The sequence below is a fragment of the Oncorhynchus clarkii genome, chromosome 32 (assembly GCF_045791955.1).
Source record: "Oncorhynchus clarkii lewisi isolate Uvic-CL-2024 chromosome 32, UVic_Ocla_1.0, whole genome shotgun sequence".
Lineage (NCBI taxonomy): Eukaryota > Metazoa > Chordata > Actinopteri > Salmoniformes > Salmonidae > Oncorhynchus > Oncorhynchus clarkii.
Genome location: NC_092178.1, coordinates 675119 through 695320, shown reverse-complemented (window position 1 = coordinate 695320; position 20202 = coordinate 675119). Strand labels below are relative to the sequence as shown.

General features: G+C 43.6%; 1 protein-coding gene across 1 annotated transcript in view; it reads left to right on the top strand.

Annotated features, from left to right (window-relative positions):
- The window catches only part of LOC139391811 (protein tyrosine phosphatase non-receptor type 2b), a 30270-nt gene extending 11968 nt beyond the window's left edge, over nucleotides 1-18302 (top strand). The window contains exons 6-10 of the mRNA XM_071139376.1: nucleotides 3535-3744; nucleotides 6590-6751; nucleotides 7111-7325; nucleotides 8111-8218; nucleotides 16540-18302. Of these exons, the coding sequence (XP_070995477.1) occupies nucleotides 3535-3744; nucleotides 6590-6751; nucleotides 7111-7325; nucleotides 8111-8218; nucleotides 16540-16561 (717 nt within the window). The 3' untranslated portion in view covers nucleotides 16562-18302. The remainder of the gene's footprint in view (nucleotides 1-3534; nucleotides 3745-6589; nucleotides 6752-7110; nucleotides 7326-8110; nucleotides 8219-16539) is intronic.
- Nucleotides 18303-20202: the final 1900 nt, after the last annotated feature.

Sequence of the window (20202 nt, the reverse complement as noted above, 5' to 3'; positions counted from 1 at the left end):
TGCCATTCTATTGCTTATAAGCTTTGTTATAATTTTGTCACAATTTATTGAATTTGTCTATAATCAGCAGGGGACTCTCCAGATTTTCCTGGTTTCAATTTAACTGAAAATAACTATTTGATACATGGAACTAGGAAGTACTGAATTGTGTGACGTGTGTGTTGTCATTTGTGTAAATAGGGGGGGCTACATTGTCCCAAAATGTTGAATAGAATTCTTTGGGAAGCCATCCATTCCTGGTGATTTCCTCCATGCAAATGTTTTAACAGTATCTAATATTTCTTCTTGGGTGTTTACAGTTTTAATCTTTTTTTTTTGTCGGCTGATATTTGCTTCGGACTTGTTGAGTCTAAGAAGGTTATAGGATCCGTCAAACTGTTTAATTCTGATTTATATACATTTTCATAGAAGCTTTTAAAATAGTAATTAATCGCACTGTTTCTAATGACCACTTTTGTATCTTAGTTTAAAAATATATCTAATTTGTTTACCATGTGTTAATTTCATGAGAGCTGCGAGATATTTACCAGGTTTATTTTCCATTAAGTAGTATGCTTTATTTGAGTTTAACCTGTTGGCTGTCTTCAAAAGTAAAAGATTGTATTCCTGCTTAAGTTCAGAAATTGTATTTTCTTCTTTACCTTGTAAAGATTTATGGGCTTTTTCTAAGATAGTGATTTTCTTTCATTTCAATTTCTAAATCAGATTTAACTTTTGGCGAGTATGAAATGATCATTCCCCTAATGTACACCTTAAAAGCATCCCAAATTGTATCAGGGGTCGGCTTTTCTCTGTCTACATTTGTTTATCTATTTATACAATTTTGGGTCCAGGAGATTATTTTCTCCTGGTGTAATTAAGCACGATGCTAGAGAATGATCCGATATCACTATATCATCTATTTTTTTTTTTTTATCCAGTAAATTGTTGAGTGAATTTTTGGAGAGGAAAAAATTTAGTCAATTCTTAAATAGTTTTTCTACCTTTTGAGAAAAGAAGGAATAGTCTTTTGGAGTTGGGAATAGTAATCTCTATGTGTCCTATAAATTATTTGTAGAGATTACATGTTTTGCCTCTTTGGAGGCTCCCTAAATGGGCCTTTTTCATTGCTACGTCTGTTAATCTTATCGAATGTATGATTTAGGTCACCTGCTAAAATAATACTTCCTGTGTGGATGTGATCTAGATTTGCCCCTGATACAATGAAATCAATGTGTATTTTTCACCATGTAAAGTACAATTCAACATAAGAAAATTGCCTTCTTGGTTTATGTGCTGGGATATAAGGGGAAAGGCATATTCTTATTTATCAGGATGCCTACTGTACACCTCTGCTGTTACTAGAGGTCGACCGATTTATGATTTTTCAACACCGATACTGATTTATTGGAGGACCAAAAAAATCCGATACCGATTAATCTACCTATTTTTATATATATATTTGTAATAATGACAATTACAACAATACTGAATGAACACTTTTATTTTAACTTAATATAATACATACAATCTATTTAGTCTCAAATAAATCATTAAACATGTTCAATATGGATTAAATAATGCAAAAACAAAGTGATGGAGATGAAAGTAAAAAGTGCAATATTTGCCATGTAAAAAAGCTAACGTTTAAGTTCCTTGCTCAGAACATGAGAATGCTGGTGGTTCCTTTTAACATGAGTCTTCAATATTCCCAGGTAAGAAGTTTTAGGTTGTAGTTATTATAGGACTATTTCTCTCTATACGATTTGTATTTCACATACCTTTGACTATTGGATGTTCTAATAGGTACTTTAATATTGCCAGTCTAATCTCAGGAGTTGATAGGCTTGAAGTCATAAACAGTGGAATGCTTGAATCACAGCGAAGAGCTGCTGGCAAATGCAGGAAGTGCTGTTTGAATGAATGCTTACGAGCCTGCTGCTGCCTACCACCGCCCAGTCATACTGCGCTATCAAATCATAGACTTAATTATAATATAATAAAACAGAAATACGAGCCTTGGGTCATTAATATGGTCAAATCCGGAAACGGACATTTCGAAAACAAAACATTTTTTCTTTCAGTGAAATACGGAACCGTTCCGGATTTTATCTCATGGGTGGCATCCCTAAGTCTAAATATTGCTGTTTATATTGCACAACCTTCAATGTTATGTCATAATTATGTACAATTCTGGCAAATGAATTAGTCTTTGTTAGGAAGAAATGGTCTTCACACAGTTCGCAACGAGCCAGGCGGCCCAAACTGCTGCATATACCCTGACTGCTTGCACAGAACGCAAGAGAAGTGACACAATTTCCCTAGCTAAAATAAATTCATGTTAGCAGGCAATATTAACCAAATATGCAGTTTTAAAAATGTATACTTGTGTATTGTGAAAGACAGATTTTTATGGTTAGGTACACATTGGTGCAACAACAGTGCTTTTTTCGCGAATGCCGTTAAATCATCACCCGTTTGGCGAAGTAGGCTGTGATTCGATTATATGCAGCGCAGGACAAGCTAGATAAACTAGTAATATCATCAACCATGTGTAGTTAACTAGTGATTATGTTAAGATTGATTGTTTTTTTTATGAGATAAGTTGAATGCTAGCTAGGAACTTACCCTAAGTTAGCTATTTCATGTGCCTGCCTGTTTCTGTGCATATTGCTGGCCAAGGCTATATACTACATAATTCATCACCTGAGGAAGTGAGAACTCATGTGTTTTGAGTTCCCACTTCCTCAGGTGGTGAATTGTGTAGCATATAGCTGTTGCTAAATAGCCATGCAATTCATCTAACAGTACATGTATTGTCCAACAAATAAACAAATGGCTACACTTCGTACTGCTGGCGCATCATCTCAATTACATACTCAGTAAAGTGGTGTTATTTCCTTAACATTGAGAGTTGAGAAATACTTTCTATACTCTCATAAAGCTTAGAGACTCCTCTTTTTTTAACAACAGTAAATGCAGCCCTCCCTTCACTCCGTGTGCAAAGGGGGAGAGGGAGTGAGGGCAGATACTTTTGATGCAAGAAGCAGGTTTAGGGCAAATAATGGTTTTAGAACCAAAAATGTCTGCAGGAACGTTGTGTAGCCTAATCATCGAAATTACGGACGTCAGTAAAATTGCTTTGGTTAGAAGAGGGAAATGTCAGTGTCGGTAACTTTCAGTTTATCGTCCAAGCTTCAATCTCTATCTATTATCCCCTCCCTTCCTCCCCAGGGAAGTACAGTGTTCTACTATCTCCAGGGTTAGGGTCAATGCAGTGGTCCACTATTATTTTCAAGGATGAGAATTGGAATTTCAGTTTGTTTCCTGAATTTAAATGGAATTGAGTCCAATCCTGCTCCTGTCCATTTGTACTGTAGGACCTGGCACCCTATTCCATTTATGGTGCAGTTTAGACCGGGGCCCACTGGGCTCTGGTCAATAGTAATGCACTAGGGGATAGGGTGCCATTTCGGACAAAAAGTAATGTACTAGGGAATAGGGGTGCCATTTGGGACACAAGCAATGTGTTTTGTCCTCTCTTGTGTCTTCCAGACAGGGGAGAAGAGAGAGATCTATCACTTTCATTACACCACCTGGCCTGACTTTGGTGTCCCAGAATCGCCGGCGTCCTTCCTCAACTTCCTGTTCAAGGTGCGGGAGTCTGGCTCGTTGGGGGCGGATCACGGACCGGCGGTAGTGCACTGCAGCGCTGGAATTGGCCGCTCAGGGACCCTCTCATTGGTTGACACCTGTCTGGTCCTGGTAAGCCCTGCCCCCTCACACTTATAGTTAACACTATAAACCAGTGATGTCAAACTTTTTCCCCGTGGACCACATTCGGTCTTCACCAAGGTCCAGGTGTTCGGAAAGTATTCAGACCCCTTCCCTTTTTCCACATTTTGTTACGTTACAGCCTTATCTTAAAAAAAAAAATTGCATCAATCTACACACAATGCCCAATAATGACGAAGTGAAAACAGCCTTACAGAAATGTTTGCACATTTATTAAAAATAAGCTGAAATACATTATTTACATAAGTATTCAGACTCTTTGCCATGAGACTCAAAATTGAGCTCCGGTGCATCATGTCCATTAATCATCATTGAGATGTTTCTACAACTTGATTGGAGTCCACCTGTGGTAAATTCAATAGCTTGGACATGATTTGGAAAAGTACACACCTGTCTATATAGGGTCCCAGAGTGACAGAACCTGTCAGAGCAAAAACCAAGCCGTGAGGTTGAAGGAATTGTCCGTAGAGCACCGAGACATGGTGTCAGGGCACAGGGGAAGATTACGAAAACATTTCTGCAGCATTGAAGGTCCCCAAGAACACAGTGGCCTCCATCGTTCTTAAATGGAAGAAGTTTGGAACCACCAAGACTCTTCCTAGAGCTGGCCGCCCGGCCAAACTGAGCAATCAGGGGAGAAGGGCCTTGGACAGGGAGGTGACCAAGAACCCAATGATGACTCTGACAGAGTCAGAGTTCCTCTGTGGAGATGGGAGAACCTTCCAGAAGGACAACCATCTCTACAGCACTTCACTAATCAGGCATATATGGTAGAGTGGTCAGACGGATGCCACTCCTCAGTAAAAGGCACATGACAGCCTGCTTGGAGTTTGCCAAAAGACACCTAAAGGACTCTGACCATGAGAAACAAGATTCTCTGGTCTGATGAAACCAAGACCGAACTCTTTGGCCTGAATGCCAAGCGTCACGTCTGGAGGAACCCTGGCACCATCTCTACGGTGAAGCATGGTGGTGGCAGCATCATGCTGTAGGGATGTTTTTCAGCAGCAGGGACTGGGAGACTAGTCAGGATCCAGGCAAAGATGAACGGAGCAAAGTACAGAGATCCTTGATGAAAACCTGCTCCAGAGCACTCAGGACCTCAGACTGGGGTGAAGGCTCACCTTCCAACAGGACAACGACCCTAAGCATACAGCCAAGATAATGCAGGAGTGACTTCGGGACAAGTCTCTGAATGTCCGTGAGTGGCCCAGCCATAGCCCAGACTTGAACCCGATCAAACATCTGTGGAGAGACCCGGAAATTGCTGTGCAGTGACGCTCCCCATCCAACCTGACAGAGCTTGAGAGGATCTGCAGAGAACAATGGGAGAATCTCCCCAAATACAGGTGTGCCAAGCTTGTAGCGTCATACCCAAGAAGACTCAAGGCTGTAATCGCTGCCAAAGGTGCTGGAACAAAGTACTGAGTTAAGGGTCTGAATAATTATGTGAATGTGATATTTCATTTTTTTTCTCAAATGTCTAAAAGCCTGTTTTTGCTTTGTCATTATGGGGTATTGTGTTTAGATTTGTTTTTTTCCCCAAAGAAAGAATAAGGCTGTAACATAACAAAATGTGGAAGAAGTCAAGGGGTCCGACTGCACTGTATATCTTTGCTATTAAAATAAAAAAACATATATAATAATCCTCTATGCATCCCTTTTGGAATTTTAGATTCTCCCTGACTGTTTGTTACGATGACCGTTAGCTAGCTGGGGAGAGTGAAGAGATGACATGTAGGTCCGTTAGCTAGCTGGGGAGAGTGTAGTTCCATTAGCTACCTGGGGAGAATGAAGAGAATACATGTAGGTCTGTTAGCTAGCTGGGGAGAGTGACGAGACTACATGGAGGTCCGTTAGCTAGCTGGGGAGAGTGTAGTTCCATTAGCTAGCTGGGGAGAGTGTAGTTCCATTAGCTAGCTGGGGAGAGTGACGAGACTACATGTAGGTCCGTTAGCTAGCTGGGGAGAGTGACGAGACTACATGTAGGTCTGTTAGCTAGCTGTGGAGAGTGTAGTTCCATTAGCTAGCTGGGGAGAGTGAAGAGACTACATGTAGGTCTGTTAGCTAGCTGTGGAGAGTGTAGTTCCATTAGCTAGCTGGGGAGAGTGAAGAGACTACATGTAGGTCTGTTAGCTAGCTGGGGAGAGTAGTTCCATTAGCTAGCTGGGGAGAGTGTAGGTCTGTTAGCTAGCTGGGGAGAGTGAAGAGACTACATGTAGGTCTGTTAGCTAGCTGGGGAGAGTGTAGGTCTGTTAGCTAGCTGGGGAGAGTGAAGAGACTACATGTAGTTCCATTAGCTAGCTGGGGAGAGTGACGAGACTACATGTCAGTCTGTTAGCTAGCTGGGGAGAGTGAAGACACTACATGTAGGTCTGTTAGCTAGCTGGGGAGAGTGTAGTTCCATTAGCTAGCTGGGGAGAGTGAAGAGACTACATGTAGGTCTGTTAGCTAGCTGGGGAGAGTGTAGGTCCGTTAGCTAGCTGGGGAGAGTGTAGGTCCGTTAGCTAGCTGGGGAGAGTGAAGAGACAACATGTAGGTTCATTATCATTTCTACACATGTTCTTGTTTGACACCCATGCTATAAACACTATGTGAGAGTGATGTCTCTGTACTGTATTATATGTGGATATTTTTCTAACCTAAATTGCCTTTCTTAATTGCCAATTGGGGAATAAATAGTTGTATTGAATTATATTAAATGGAATAAGCATGATGATTTTTTTTAGCAAAAGGAATGTTCACAGCCAACAAATACGTCTTCAGCTCTCAACCACTGAACCTGTGGTGTCTTTGTCTGTCTCTGTGGTGTCAGATGGACAAGAGGAAAGACCCATCGTCTGTGGACATCAAAGCTGTGCTGCTGGACATGAGGAAGTACCGTATGGGTCTGATCCAGACTCCTGACCAGCTACGCTTCTCCTACAGGGCCGTCCTGGAGGGGGCCAAGTACATCATGGGGGACTGCTCTGTACAGGTAACAAAGCTAACCCTAACCACACACCTAGCTAGCTGGAGGGAGCCAAGAACATCATGGGAGACTGCTCTGTACAGGCGGGTAACGCACCGAGCTACAGGCGGGTAACGCACCGAGCTACAGGCGGGTAACGCACCGAGCTACAGGCGGGTAACGCACCTAGCTACAGGCGGCTAACGCACCTAGCTACAGGCGGCTAACGCACCTATCTAGCTGTAAGGAGCCAAGTACATCATGTGGGACTCCTCTCTAGTACAAGTAGAGCACCTGTGGGGCGGCTGGCTCAGAGTCCAAGTCATTTCATTAAAGTTCTATTTTAGTTAATCTCTCTCTCTCCCCTCTTTCTCTGTTTCCTCCAGAAAATGTGGCGTGAGCTATCTAAAGAGGACCAGGACCCAGTGTCTGATTCTGAATCCCTTCTTCCTACCCAGCCACCCTCCAAGTGTCCCCTGGAGAAATACAATGGCAGCCGGGTGTCCCTGGGGAAAGAGGGAGGGGACGCGGAGCTGGGGGAGAGAACGACGGGGACAGAGTCACCAAATAAGGAACAGGATGTGGACGAGAGCACAGCTAAGTGAGTATTGGTGTAGTAGAGACAAACTGTCTGGTAGTGTGGAGACGGGCAGTCTGGCAGTGTGGCGACCGGGCTGCCTGGTAGTGTGGAGGCCGGGCTGCCTGGTAGTGTGGCGACCGGGCTGCCTGGTAGTGTGGCGGCCGGGCTGCCTGGTAGTGTGGCGGCCGGGCTGCCTGGTAGTGTGGCGGCCGGGCTGCCTGGTAGTGTGGCGGCCGGGCTGCCTGGTAGTGTGGCGGCCGGGCTGCCTGGTAGTGTGGCGGCCGGGCTGCCTGGTAGTGTGGCGGCCGGGCTGCCTGGTAGTGTGGCGGCCGGGCTGCCTGGTAGTGTGGCGGCCGGGCTGCCTGGTAGTGTGGCGGCCGGGCTGCCTGGTAGTGTGGAGGCCGGGCTGCCTGGTAGTGTGGAGGCCGGGCTGCCTGGTAGTGTGGAGGCCGGGCTGCCTGGTAGTGGGGGATATAGTGGAGAGAGACTGTCTGTCTGGTTGTGGGGGGACGAGGTGCTGTAAGAGAAGAGATACTGCTACTTTTAGCTGGTTGTATTTGCAGTGTTTCTCTTCTCTAAGGGCTGGTTTCCTGGACACAGATTAAGTGTATTCCTTGACTAAAACATATTCAATCATTTTTTGACATGAATTAATTTTTTATACCGGAAACTGTCCCAAAGAGTCTGGGGATGTAAGGAGAAGCTTCCTTTATTGATTGCCTCTTTTCTGATCAGAGTGCTGGTGCTAAACTTAGTGGCAAAAAGGTTTGATTGACTTGCATCCATTTTTGCTGCTTTTGTCACAGTGCTCGCAAGAGACCGCGCGATGAGAGGGTGTCTAACTGGACCCCCAAGATCACAGACCCCAAGCAGACGAAGCCCAGCATAACAGACTCTGAAAAGAAAAGAAAAAGGTGAGGATTCATCTGTCCACTGCACCTTTAAAATACATAATCATTACACTCACTGTACCATTAACTAAATGATCTTTATCACATGAAATAACCAGGATATCGTTTTGGATCCAAACATGTCTGTATTGAAAGGTGATTAATTTGTTTTATTGTTTTTCTATTCGCTAGAACTTCCTGTGTTAAAGGGTAATAGTTTGTGTGTAAAACATGTAGACTATATTTCTACTATCACCTCAACATAACGTAGCTGCTTCTTTGGGATAATAAATGTAATTTCTCTTGTCGTGTTTCCCAAACCTCTCCTCCAGTACCATGAGCCATCCCACATATCTGATCTATTTCTGGACGAGTATCACCTGATTTTAATTGGTCAACTAACTAACCATCAATCCCTTAGTAGTGGAATCAGGTGTGCTAGTTCTGGAATGGCTCCAACAAGCAGACTAGGTGCTGGGGAGATGAGATGGTAAAATACTACTTCTTATTACTCTGTAAGCTGCTGCTTCATCTGATAGCTAAACAACCACCCACTTCTCCAGTTTCCCCTACGTACAGATCTAGGATCAGCTTCCCCTCCCCATATCCTAACCATAACCATTAGTGGGGAAAATACAAAACTGACTGAAGTTCAGCATCTAGGGGGATCTTCACCCTACACAGACAGACAGACACATGCCCATCTCCCCCTTTTGCCCTCAGAACAGCCTCAGTTCGTTGGGGCGTGGACTCTACAAGGAGTCGAAAGCGCCCCACAGGGATGCTGACCCGTATTGACTCCAATGCTTCCCACAGTTGTCAAGTTGGCTGGATGTCCTTTGGGTGGTGGACCATTCTTGATACACATGGGAAACTGTTGAGCATGAAAAACCCAGCAGTTTTGCAGTTCTTGACACACTCAAACTGGTGCGCCTGGCACCTACTACCATACCCCGTTCAAAGGCACTTAAAACTTTTGTCTTGCCCCTTCACCCTCTGAATGGCACACATACACAATGATATTATATACAGTCGGGCAAAAAAGTATTTAGTCAGCCACCAATTGTGCAAGTTCTCCTACTTAAAAAGATGAGAGAGGCCTGTAATTTTCATCATAGGTACAATTAAACTATGACAGACAAAATGAGAAAAAAATCCAGAAAGTCACATTGTAGGATTTTTAATGAATTTATTTGAAATTATGGTGGAAAATAAGTATTTGGTCACCTACAAACAAGCAAGATTTCTTGCTCTCACAGACCTGTAACTTCTTCTTTAAGAGGCTCCTCTGTCCTCCACTCGTTACCTGTATTAATGGCACCTGTTTGAACTTGTTATCAGTATAAAAGACACCTGTCCACAACTGTTAGGAATAAATGACTAAACAATATTCTCATTTTAAATGGAACTGTAATAACTAAGTAAACTTATACTCTGTTTTATTATATCTGATTAACAATATGAGTTCATAAGAAGGGATTATGTGGCATGAACAAGGAGTAATTCAATATAACGAAAACCAAACAGAGCTCTGGGGTGTTTTAGATAAGGCAGTGAGTACATTCCTAGATTTTCTGTTAATTAGAACTGTCAGCTAAGTGGTGATCGATAATGGTGAGGGGTCAAGAGTTAATTCAGTTATGTTGTGACCTGTGAGTGTGTTAATGAGTTGGAATGAACTTTTAAACTCACTTAATTCTAGGTCGGGAGGAGGGGATTCATTCCAGAAGCAATTAAATGACGTCATGTTATTGTAAGTAAACTGTTGCTCGTGGTAACGTGGCAGCGCGCTCCGAGAATAAATTCTGTTACCTATTATTGATAAGACTGGTCTCCGTCTATTTTATGCAAACAAGACTCTTACAAATTCTCATAAAATAGATTAAGGGTTTTCAATTAATGAAAACATATTGGAATAACTAAATTACAGTAACAACAACCTCAAACAGTCACACTCCAAACTCCACTATGGCCAAGACCAAAGAGCTGTCAAAGGACACCAGAAACAAAATTGTGGACCTGCACCAGGCTGGGAAGACTGAATCTGCAATAGGTAAGCAGCTTGGTTTGAAGAAATCAACTGTGGGAGCAATTATTAGGCAATGGAAGACATACAAGACCACTGATAATCTCCCTCGATCTGGGGCTCCACGCAAGATTCTTTGTGGGGTCAAAATGATCACAAGAACGGTGAGCAAAAATCCCAGAACCACACGGAGGGACCTAGTGAATGACCTGCAGAGAGCTGGGACCAAAGTAACAAAGCCTACCATCAGTAACACACTACGCCGCCAGGGACTCAAATCCTGCAGTGCCAGACGTGTCCCCCTGCTTAGGCCAGTACATGTCCAGGCCCATCTGAAGTTTGCTAGAGAGCATTTGGATGATCCAGAAGAAGATATGGAGAATGCCATATGGTCAGATGAAACCAAAATATAACTTTTTGGTAAAAACTCAACTCGTCGTGTTTGGAGGACAAAGAATGCTGAGTTGCATCCAAAGAACACCATACCTACTGTGAAGCATGGGGGTGGAAACATCATGCTTTGGGGCTGTTTTTGTGCAAAGGGACCAGGATGACTGATCCGTGTAAAAGAAAGAATGAATGGGGCCATGTATCGTGAGATTTTGAGTGAAAACCTCCTTCCATCAGCAAGGGCATTGAAGATGAAACGTGGCTGGGTCTTTCAGCATGACAATGATCCCAAATACACTGCCCGGGCAATGGAGTGGCTTCGTAAGAAGCATTTCAAGGTCCTGGAGTGGTCTAGCCAGTCTCCAGATCTCAACCCCATAGAACATCTTTGGAGGGTGTTGAAAGTCTGTGTTGCCCAGCAGCAGCCCCAAAACATCACTGCTCTAGAGGAGATCTGAATGGAGGAATGGGCCAAAATACCAGCAACAATGTGTGTGAACCTTGTGAAGACTTACAGAAAACGTTTGACCTCTGTCATTGCCAACAAAGGGTATATAACAAAGTATTGAGAAACTTTTGTTATTTTCCACCATAATTTGCAAATAAATTCATAAAACATCCTACAATGTGATTTTCTGGATTTTTTTCCCTCATTTTGTCTGTCATAGTTGAAGTGTACCTATGATGAAAATTACAGGCCTCATCTTTTTAAGTGGGAGAACTTGCACAATTGGTGGCTGACTAAATACTTTTTTGCCCCACTGTACTATACACACATGAAGCCTCCAGTTTATTCCTGTTACTGGAACATAAATAAGATCCGTGGTTAAAAGGTATAAATGTCTCCAGACAGCAGCTTCCTAGTGTTTTGTATAATACATCCAGACAGCAGCTTCCTAGTGTTTGGTATAATGCCTCCAGACAGCAGCTTCCTAGTGTTTTGTATAATACCTCCAGACAGCAGCTTCCTAGTGTTTGGTATAATGCCTCCAGACAGCAGCTTCCTAGTGTTTGGTATAATGTCTCTGACAGCAGTTTCCTAGTGTTTGGTATAATGTCTCCAGACAGCAGCTTCCTAGTGTTTGGTATTATGTTTCCTGACAACAGCTTCCTAGTGTTTGGTATAATGTCTCCAGATAGCAGCTTCCTAGTGTTTGGTATCCTCAGTGTATATCTACTGTATGTATATATAATATATTCCATTTAGCAGATGATTCTATCCAAAGCGACTTTCAGTCAGCGTGTAGCCTGAAGGGCGTGTAGCCTGAAGGGCGTGTAGTCTAAGCCTAAACCAGAATATATTTCTTGCTCTACAGTGTCTGACTGACTATACAGTCGTGGCCAAAAGTTTTAAGAATGACACAAATATAAATTTCCTCAAAGTTAGCTGCTTCAGTGTCTTTAGGTATTTTTGTCAGATGTTACTATGGAATACTGAAGTATAATTACAAGCATTTCATAAGTGTCAAAGGCTTTTATTGACAATTACATGAAGTTGATGCAAAGAGTCAATATTTGTAGTGTTGACCCTTCTTTTTCAAGACCTCTGCAATCTGTCCTGGCATGCTGTCAATTAACTTCTGGGCCACATCCTGACTGATGGCAGCCCATTCTTTCATAATCAATGCTTGGAGTTTGTCAGAATTTGTGGGTTTTTGTTTGTCCACCCGCCTCTTGAGGATTGACCACAAGTTCTCAATGGGATTAAGGTCTGGGGAGTTTCCTGGCCATGGACCCAAAATCAATGTTTTGTTCCCAGAGCCACTTAGTTATCACTTTTGCCTCATGGCAAGGTGCTCCATCATGCTGGAAAAGGGCATTGTTCGTCACCAAACTGTTCCTGGATGTTGGTACCATTCTTCATTCATGGCTGTGTTCTTAGGCAAAATTGTGAGTGAGCCCACTCCCTTGGCTGAGAAGCAACCCCACACATGAATGGTCTCAGGATGCTTTACTGTTGGCATGACACAGGACTAATGGTAGCGCTCACCTTGTCTTCTCCGCCCGGACAAGCTTTCTTCCGGATTACTCAAACAATCGGAAAGGGGATTCATCAGAGAAAACGACTTTACCCCAGTCCTCAGCAGTCCAATCCCTATACCTTTTGCAGAATATCAGTCTGTGAATGATGGTTTTCCTGGAGAGAAGTGGATTCTTTGCTGCCCTTCTTGACACACCAGGCCATCCTCCAAAAGTATTTGCCTCACTGCACTCACACCTGCCTGCTGCCATTCCTGAGCAAGCTCTGTACTGGTGGTGCCCCGATCCCGCAGCTGAATCAACTTTAGGAGACGGTCCTGATATTTGCTGGACTTTCTTGGGGCCCTGAAGCAATTAATTGCAATTCATCAGATCACTCTTCATAACATTCTGGAGTATATGCAAATTGCAATTATACCATCTGAGGCAGAAGACTTTGTGAAGATTAATATTTGTCATTCTCAAAACTTTTGGCCATGACTGTACAGTGTCTGACAGATTTCAGTGCCTTTGGAAACTATTCAGACCCCTTGACTTTTTACACATTTTGTTACGTTACAGCCATATTGTAAAACTGATTAGATCGTTTTTTCCCCTCAATCTACACACAATACACCATAATGACAAATAAAAAAAAGGTTTTCAGAACATTTTTGCATAAAAAAATCGGAAATATCGCATTTACAGAAATATTCAGACCCTTTACTCAGTACTTTGTTGAAGCACCTTTGGCAGCGATTATAGCCTCAAGTCTTCTTGGGTGTGACGCTACAAGCTTGGCACACTTGTATTTGGGGAGTTTATCCCATTCTTCTCTGCAGATCCTCTCAAGCTCTGTAGGGTTGGATGGGGAGTGTCGCTGCACAGCTATTTTCAGGTCTCTCCAGAGATGTTTCGATCGGGTTCAAGTCCGGGCTCTGGCTGGGCCACTCACGGACATTCAAAGACTTAAAAAAAAAAAAAAAAATTTTTTTTTTTTTTTTTACCCCTTTTTCTCCCCAATTTCGTGGTATCCAATTGTTGTAGTAGCTACTATCTTGTCTCATCGCTACAACTCCCGTACGGGCTTGGGAGAGACGGAGGTTGAAAGTCATGCGTCCTCCGATACACAACCCAACCAGCCGCACTGCTTCTTAACACAGCGTGCATCCACCCCGGAAGCCAGCCGCACCATGCGTCGGAGGATACACCGTGCACCTGGCAACCTTGGCTAGTGCGCACTGCGCCCGGCCCGCCACAGGAGTCGCTGGTGCGCGATGAGACAAGGACATCCCTACCGACCAAGCCCTCCCTAACCCGGACGGCACTAGGCCAATTGTGCGTCGCCCCACGGACCTCCCGGTCGCGGCCGGTTACGACAGAGCCTGGTCTTAGAGTCGTTGTCCTGTTGGAAGGTGAGCCTTCGCCCCAGTGTGAGGTCCTGAGCGCTCTGTAGCAGGTTTTCATCAAGGATCACTCTGTACTTTGCTCCGTTCATCTTTGCCTGGATCCTGACTAGTCTCCCAGTCCCTGCCGCTGAAAAACATCCCCACAGCATGATGCTGCCACCACCATGCTTTACTGTAGAGATGGTGCCAGGTTTCCTCCAGACGTGACGCTTGGCATTCAGGCCAAATAGTCCAATCTTGGTTTCATCAGACCAGAGAATCTTGTTTGTCATGGTCTGACAGTCCTTTAGATGCCTTTTGGCAAACTCCAAGTTGGCTGTCATGTGCCTTTTACTGAGGAGTGGCATCCGTTTGGCCACTCTACCATAAAGGCCTGGTTGGTGGAATGCTGCATAGATGGTTGTCCTTCTGGAAGGTTCTCCCATCTCCACAGAGGAACTCTGGAGCTCTGTCTTTGTGACCATCAGGTTATTGGTCACCTCCCTGACCAAGGCCCTTGTCCCCCGATTGCTCAGTTTGGCCGGGCGGCCAGCTCTAGGAAGAGTCATGGTGGATCCAAACTTCTTCCATTTAAGAATGATGGGGACCGTCAATGCTGCAGAAATATTTTGGTACCCTTCCCCAGATCTGTGCTTCAACACAATCCTGTCTCGGATTCCACTGACAATTCATTCGACCACATGGCTTGGTTTTTGCTCTGATATGCACTGTCAACTGTGGGACCTTATATAGACAGGTCTTTCCAAATCATGTCCAATCAATTGAATTAACCACAGGTGGACTCCAATCAAGTTGTAGAAACATCTCAAGGATGATCAATGGAAACAGAATTAATCTGATCTCAATTTCGAGTCTCATAGCGAAGGGTCTGACTACTTATTTAACTACATTTATTTAAAAAAACAAATGTGCACAAATTTCTAAAGACCTGTTTTCATTTTGTCATTATGGGGTAGTGTGATGTCATTATGGGGTAGTGTGATGTCATTATGGGGTAGTGTGATGTCATTATGGAGTAGTGTGATGTCATTATGGGGTAGTGTGATGTCATTATGGGGTAGTGTGTGTAGATTGCTGAAGATATTATTTTTTTTCAATGCATTTTAGAAAAAGGCTATAACGCAACAACATGTGAAAATAATCAAGGGGTCTGAATACTTTCCAAAGGCACTGTATTTCCTTATGTCTGGCCTAAACCTCTATTGGACCGTTTTGGCTGCATTTGCTGTACATGACATCAAAGTGGTGCAGGCTGCTGCTGTGCTGGCCTGTTGGGGGCGCTGTAACTGTCCTCTTGTGACAGCAACCCCCACTTCCGTACCTACCGATAAGATGATTCTATAACACAAAGAAGTTCACTACCAGATGTAAAAAGAACACCCCAACTTGTACGTCATTGTAAAGATCCCAGCTTGTGTCTGATCTGTTCAGGTCAACAGTGCTGGTTTGGTTTTATGTAACATCAGGTTTCTGTGATTGCTTTTCTTGTGGAGTTTGTTTATGCCGGTCTGTTGGTATGTCTTGTGGAGTTACCTCTGCATGCTGTGTCACTGTGTTTGTGCCTGTCAGTTGGTCTGCTGTTACTCCAGAGGTGGGCATGTGTCATCCTAGCCTGGTTCCAGATCTGTGCTCCTCTACTCTTCCTAGTCATCCTAGCCTGGTCCCAGATCTGTGCTCCTCTACTCTTCCTAGTCATCCTAGCCTGGTTCCAGATCTGTGCTCCTCTACTCTGCGTGACTGAGTGTAATGACTTGATTATAGAAAGAGACACTGCAATGTATCATCATGTGACTTCTCCCCTCAATGGCCTGCATGTTTCTGTTGTTCAGCATCATGTGACTTCTTCCCTCAATGGCCTGCAGGTTTCTGTTGTTCAGCATCATGTGACTTCTTCCCTCAAAGGCCTGCAGGTTTCTGTTGTTCAGCATGGATGTTGTCAGGATAAAGCCTGGTCATCATGTCTTACGCAACCTGTGTGCCGTTAGAACTTGTTACCGTTACAAACGTCAGCTACAAGTCATTTGGGTAAAAAGGTAAAAAAGTATTGTTTTAGTTGTGGAAATGTGGATAGACAAACAGACATCAGTTACTTATCTGGGTCCCCATATCACCAAACCAGGCTACTCCAGACGGTAGTACCTGCTTTTTAAACCAGAACAGCTGCTTACTGCTCCCTGTTTCATCTATGATGATGATGATGATGATGATGATGACAGTAGACCTATACATGTACTTCCATTTCAAATCCCTCAAACTACTAGCCCGAGTGCCAGTCTGTTTGTGCTATCCCTCATTGTCACGCCAAGGACAGCGGTGGAGTTGGTAAGAGTACATCAACAGATCTGGAGCCAGGCTATAGAACTACTGTACCTGGTTGGTTGTAACAGAGCTCTCATTTCAATCCCAGTATTACATCACCTGTAAGCACAGCAGTCTGTGGTTGTGGAACTAAAGCAGGCACATTGGTTCTACATCCAGTACATCTGTTCTTGTGGTCTGTCAAATGGCATGTCCTTATACTGTGTTCTTCTGAAATCAACATCCTCTCTCTGTTGTGACAGGCCGAGAACCAGTGACCGCTAACTGACTCCACCGTGGCTCCAGCCTCCTCCTGATCTGGCTGCTGAGATGACGTTGACAGGAATCCCCCCCCCCCCCCCCCCCCCCCCCCCCACTATAGCTCCCTCCCTCCCTCCCTCTCTCTCTATACCCCCCTCCTTCTAAATCCCCACATCTCCCTCTCTCTCTATATCCCCCTTCTCTCTCTCTCCCTCTATCCCCCTCCCTCTATATCCCCCTTTTCTCTCTCTCCCTCTATCCCCCTCCCTCTATATATCCCCCCTCTCTCCCTCTATATCCCCCTCCCTCTATATCCCCCCTCTCTCCCTCTATATCCCCCTCCCTCTATATATCCCCCCTCTCTCCCTCTATATCCCCCTCCCTCTATATATCCCCCCTCTCTCCCTCTATATCCCCCTGCCTCTATATCCTCCCTCCCTCTATATCCTCCCTCCCTCAATATCCTCCCTCTCTCTATATCCTCCCTCTCTCTATATCCTCCCTCTCTCTATATCCCCCTCTCTCTCTATATTCCTCTCCCCCTCCCTGTCTATATGCCCCTCCCTGTCTATATCCCTCTCCCCCTCCCTCTCTATATCCCTCTCCCCCTCCCTGTCTATATCCCCCTCCCTCTCTATATCCCTCTCCCCCTCCCTGTCTATATCCCCATCCCTCTCTATATCCCTCTCCCCCTCCCTCTCTATATCCCTCTCCCCCTCCCTGTCTATATCCCCCTCCCTCTCTATATCCCTCTCCCCCTCCCTCTCTATCCTCCCCTCTAAAACACCAGCTATGACAGCCTCCGCTACCCCATAGTGGAATGGAGTCACAATAATGCATCAGCAGTTTGGTTGTTTTATAGTTTTAGCCTCTTGTTACGTTGTCCATTCTATTTTGCTTTGCATCCACGTTGAAAAGGCAGAGATCTGAACTAGGCCTGCTATGCATTGCCAATCTGTAATGCTGTTCATCTGTTTTCAGAGGGCAAAATTAAATGTTATATTTTTTATAAGAAATGACTTGAAATGTTTCCATGATGTACATACTGTACTTTTTAAGAAGTGGAAAAATATTTTTCATTGTACAAAAATGGAAACAGGCATTGTATTTGGTTTAAACAACAAAACAAAATTTCATGACCAGTTTATTTTGAATGAAATTGTCAAGTATACAATTCCTTTATGTAAAAGTGTAATCTAAGAATAAACTGGTTTTATGTAGTTTCCTTAAATGATTTAATAACATTTGACTTTGTTTTAAGTTAAATTACTCTTGTATTGGCTACACAGCAACAAGCTTTTTTAAATGTCTATTTCAACCATCAGACTACACTCCAGGGTTCAAATGTTTTAGTAACGTTCACATCCATGACCAGAATCTGGGAAACACCTTGGCTTACCATGCATGCATCAGTGAATTCCAATGCTGTCTTTCCCCATAAACCCTGCAATCTAGGACTGTGTCGGGTTACAATGCTGCCCGGAACACAGTAGCAACTGGCCAAGCCCTTTCTCTTAACCCTTGTGTGGTCTTTTTGTTATTCACCCAATGTCCGCAGGTCTGATGGACCCACAACATTGATTTTTTAAAACAATACAGCCATAACAATGTATGTAAAAAATGCTTAGATCCGTTACAAGCAATATAGACAGCATACATAGTTAATACTTGAAATTTACCGTGGCTCGTGTTGTAAACAGAAATCAATTATAATCAAGACATGGGTGGAATAAATCATGTTTATCTTGAACAAATATAAATGAAACAAGGTGTTCATCTCTATTGATGTTTATTGCTTTGAACTGAACTGGACAGAGTTTACATACAGTATATTATGGAAATGATAAATGAGCCCCATTGAACACATTAAGGCCGGTCTTCACACCACATGAGGGACAGAGTTTTACTGTGTGTGTTGCAAATGTATTTATTGCACTTGATGCATGTGCACTGTCTTCATGTCCTTCTTGGGTCCACACACATCACAGTGCTTCTTCTTGTTGCTACCGGCTGCAATCTAGAATGATAAACAGTTCAGGAATTTTACTAACATCTCACTCACATATATAGTTTCATCAGGCCAAGGTAGGAGAGTCAGACACACACACACACATGCAACATCACTCACACTTCCGGTATTGGAGTTGTTGGTCCTGTGGGTCGGGCAGATGGAGCACCAGCATCCTCCTGAACCCTCCTAATGACGGCTGTAGAAGCCGCGGCCCCTAAATGGCATAAGCTTCTCATCAACAGTAACGTTAACGTTGGGCCCAGGGTTGTAAAACGGGCAGGCAGTCCACCTACTTGTCTGATTGCAGCTAGCTTGTCTCTGCAGTGATCTGATTGCAGCTAGCTTGTCTCTCTGCACTGACCTGATTACAGGTAGCTCATCTCGCCGAGCTGGTGTCTTATCGATGCGGATAATCCTGGAAATAATGTGGAAGCTTTTTTGCACAGAAAAGTTATGACAGTTTCTGCATCTCACAGGGATTCTGGAGATTACCCATTGGATCTGAAAACACCAGCAAGGATAAGAACCCAAAAGTATGGTCCATCTCTCTCCAAAAACACACCCTCCAAATTAGTGCAGAATGATTTTCTGGATGGTGTCTGGGATGAACAGTACAAAAGAAGACTGTCCTGCACATGAGTACCCACCATCTGTGTCGGCCCTGGTTGCATCCTGGCTCATTCCTTTGGCAAGAAGACCAATTTCTTAATCTTCCAAAGTGGATGATGCTCCTTCCACAGTAGCGTCGCTCTGCAAAAAATATTTCTAAGGCCCTCTGAGTAGAGATTATTTTTGCCATGATTGAGTGTGGTAAAGAGCTACACATGGAAAGCTATTTATTTGTTGTACATGGCTAGGGTAGTCTGGGAAAATACTGCTTTTTTTATGTATCAAAAAATGTATTGTAATAACATTGCAGGTTCCTGCAAGACATTGTGTAGTTTCACACACTGCAAAAGGGTAAAGAGCGGGAGAAAAGAGGGAGACACAGGTTCTTGGTGCTGTGTTGAAACAGTCCTCCAGGGAGGAGGAAGACAGTGAAGGAACACAGCAAACCTTTGTTCCATTTGACTTGTTTTCACCCACACACACAATATAAATGTGTAAATGTACACTCCATGAAAATGAACCAAGGCCAATGAATCTCTTTTTTTCAACCTATTTGTTATATCATTTTTCATGGGTGTCAACACGAGCTTCACGAATGAACAAAGGATCTATCCCAAATAGCACCATATTCCCTATAGACCAGGTCAAATAGCACCATATTCTCTATAGACCAGGTCAAATAGCACCATATTCCCTATAGACCAGGTCAAATAGCACCATATTCCCTATAGACCAGGTCAAATAGCACCATATTCCCTATAGACCAGGTCAAATAGCACCATATTCCCTATAGACCAGGTCACATAGCACCATATTCCCTATAGACCAGGTCAAAAGTAGTGCCCTACAGTAGACAATGTGTGAACCCCTATATACAGTGGGGCAAAAAAGTATTTAGTCAGCCACCAATTGTGCAAGTTCTCCCACTTAAAAAGATGAGAGAGGCCTGTAATGTTCATCATAGGTACACTTCAACTATGACACATTGTAGCATTTTTAATACATTTATTTGCAAATTATGGTGGAAAATAAGTATTTGGTCACC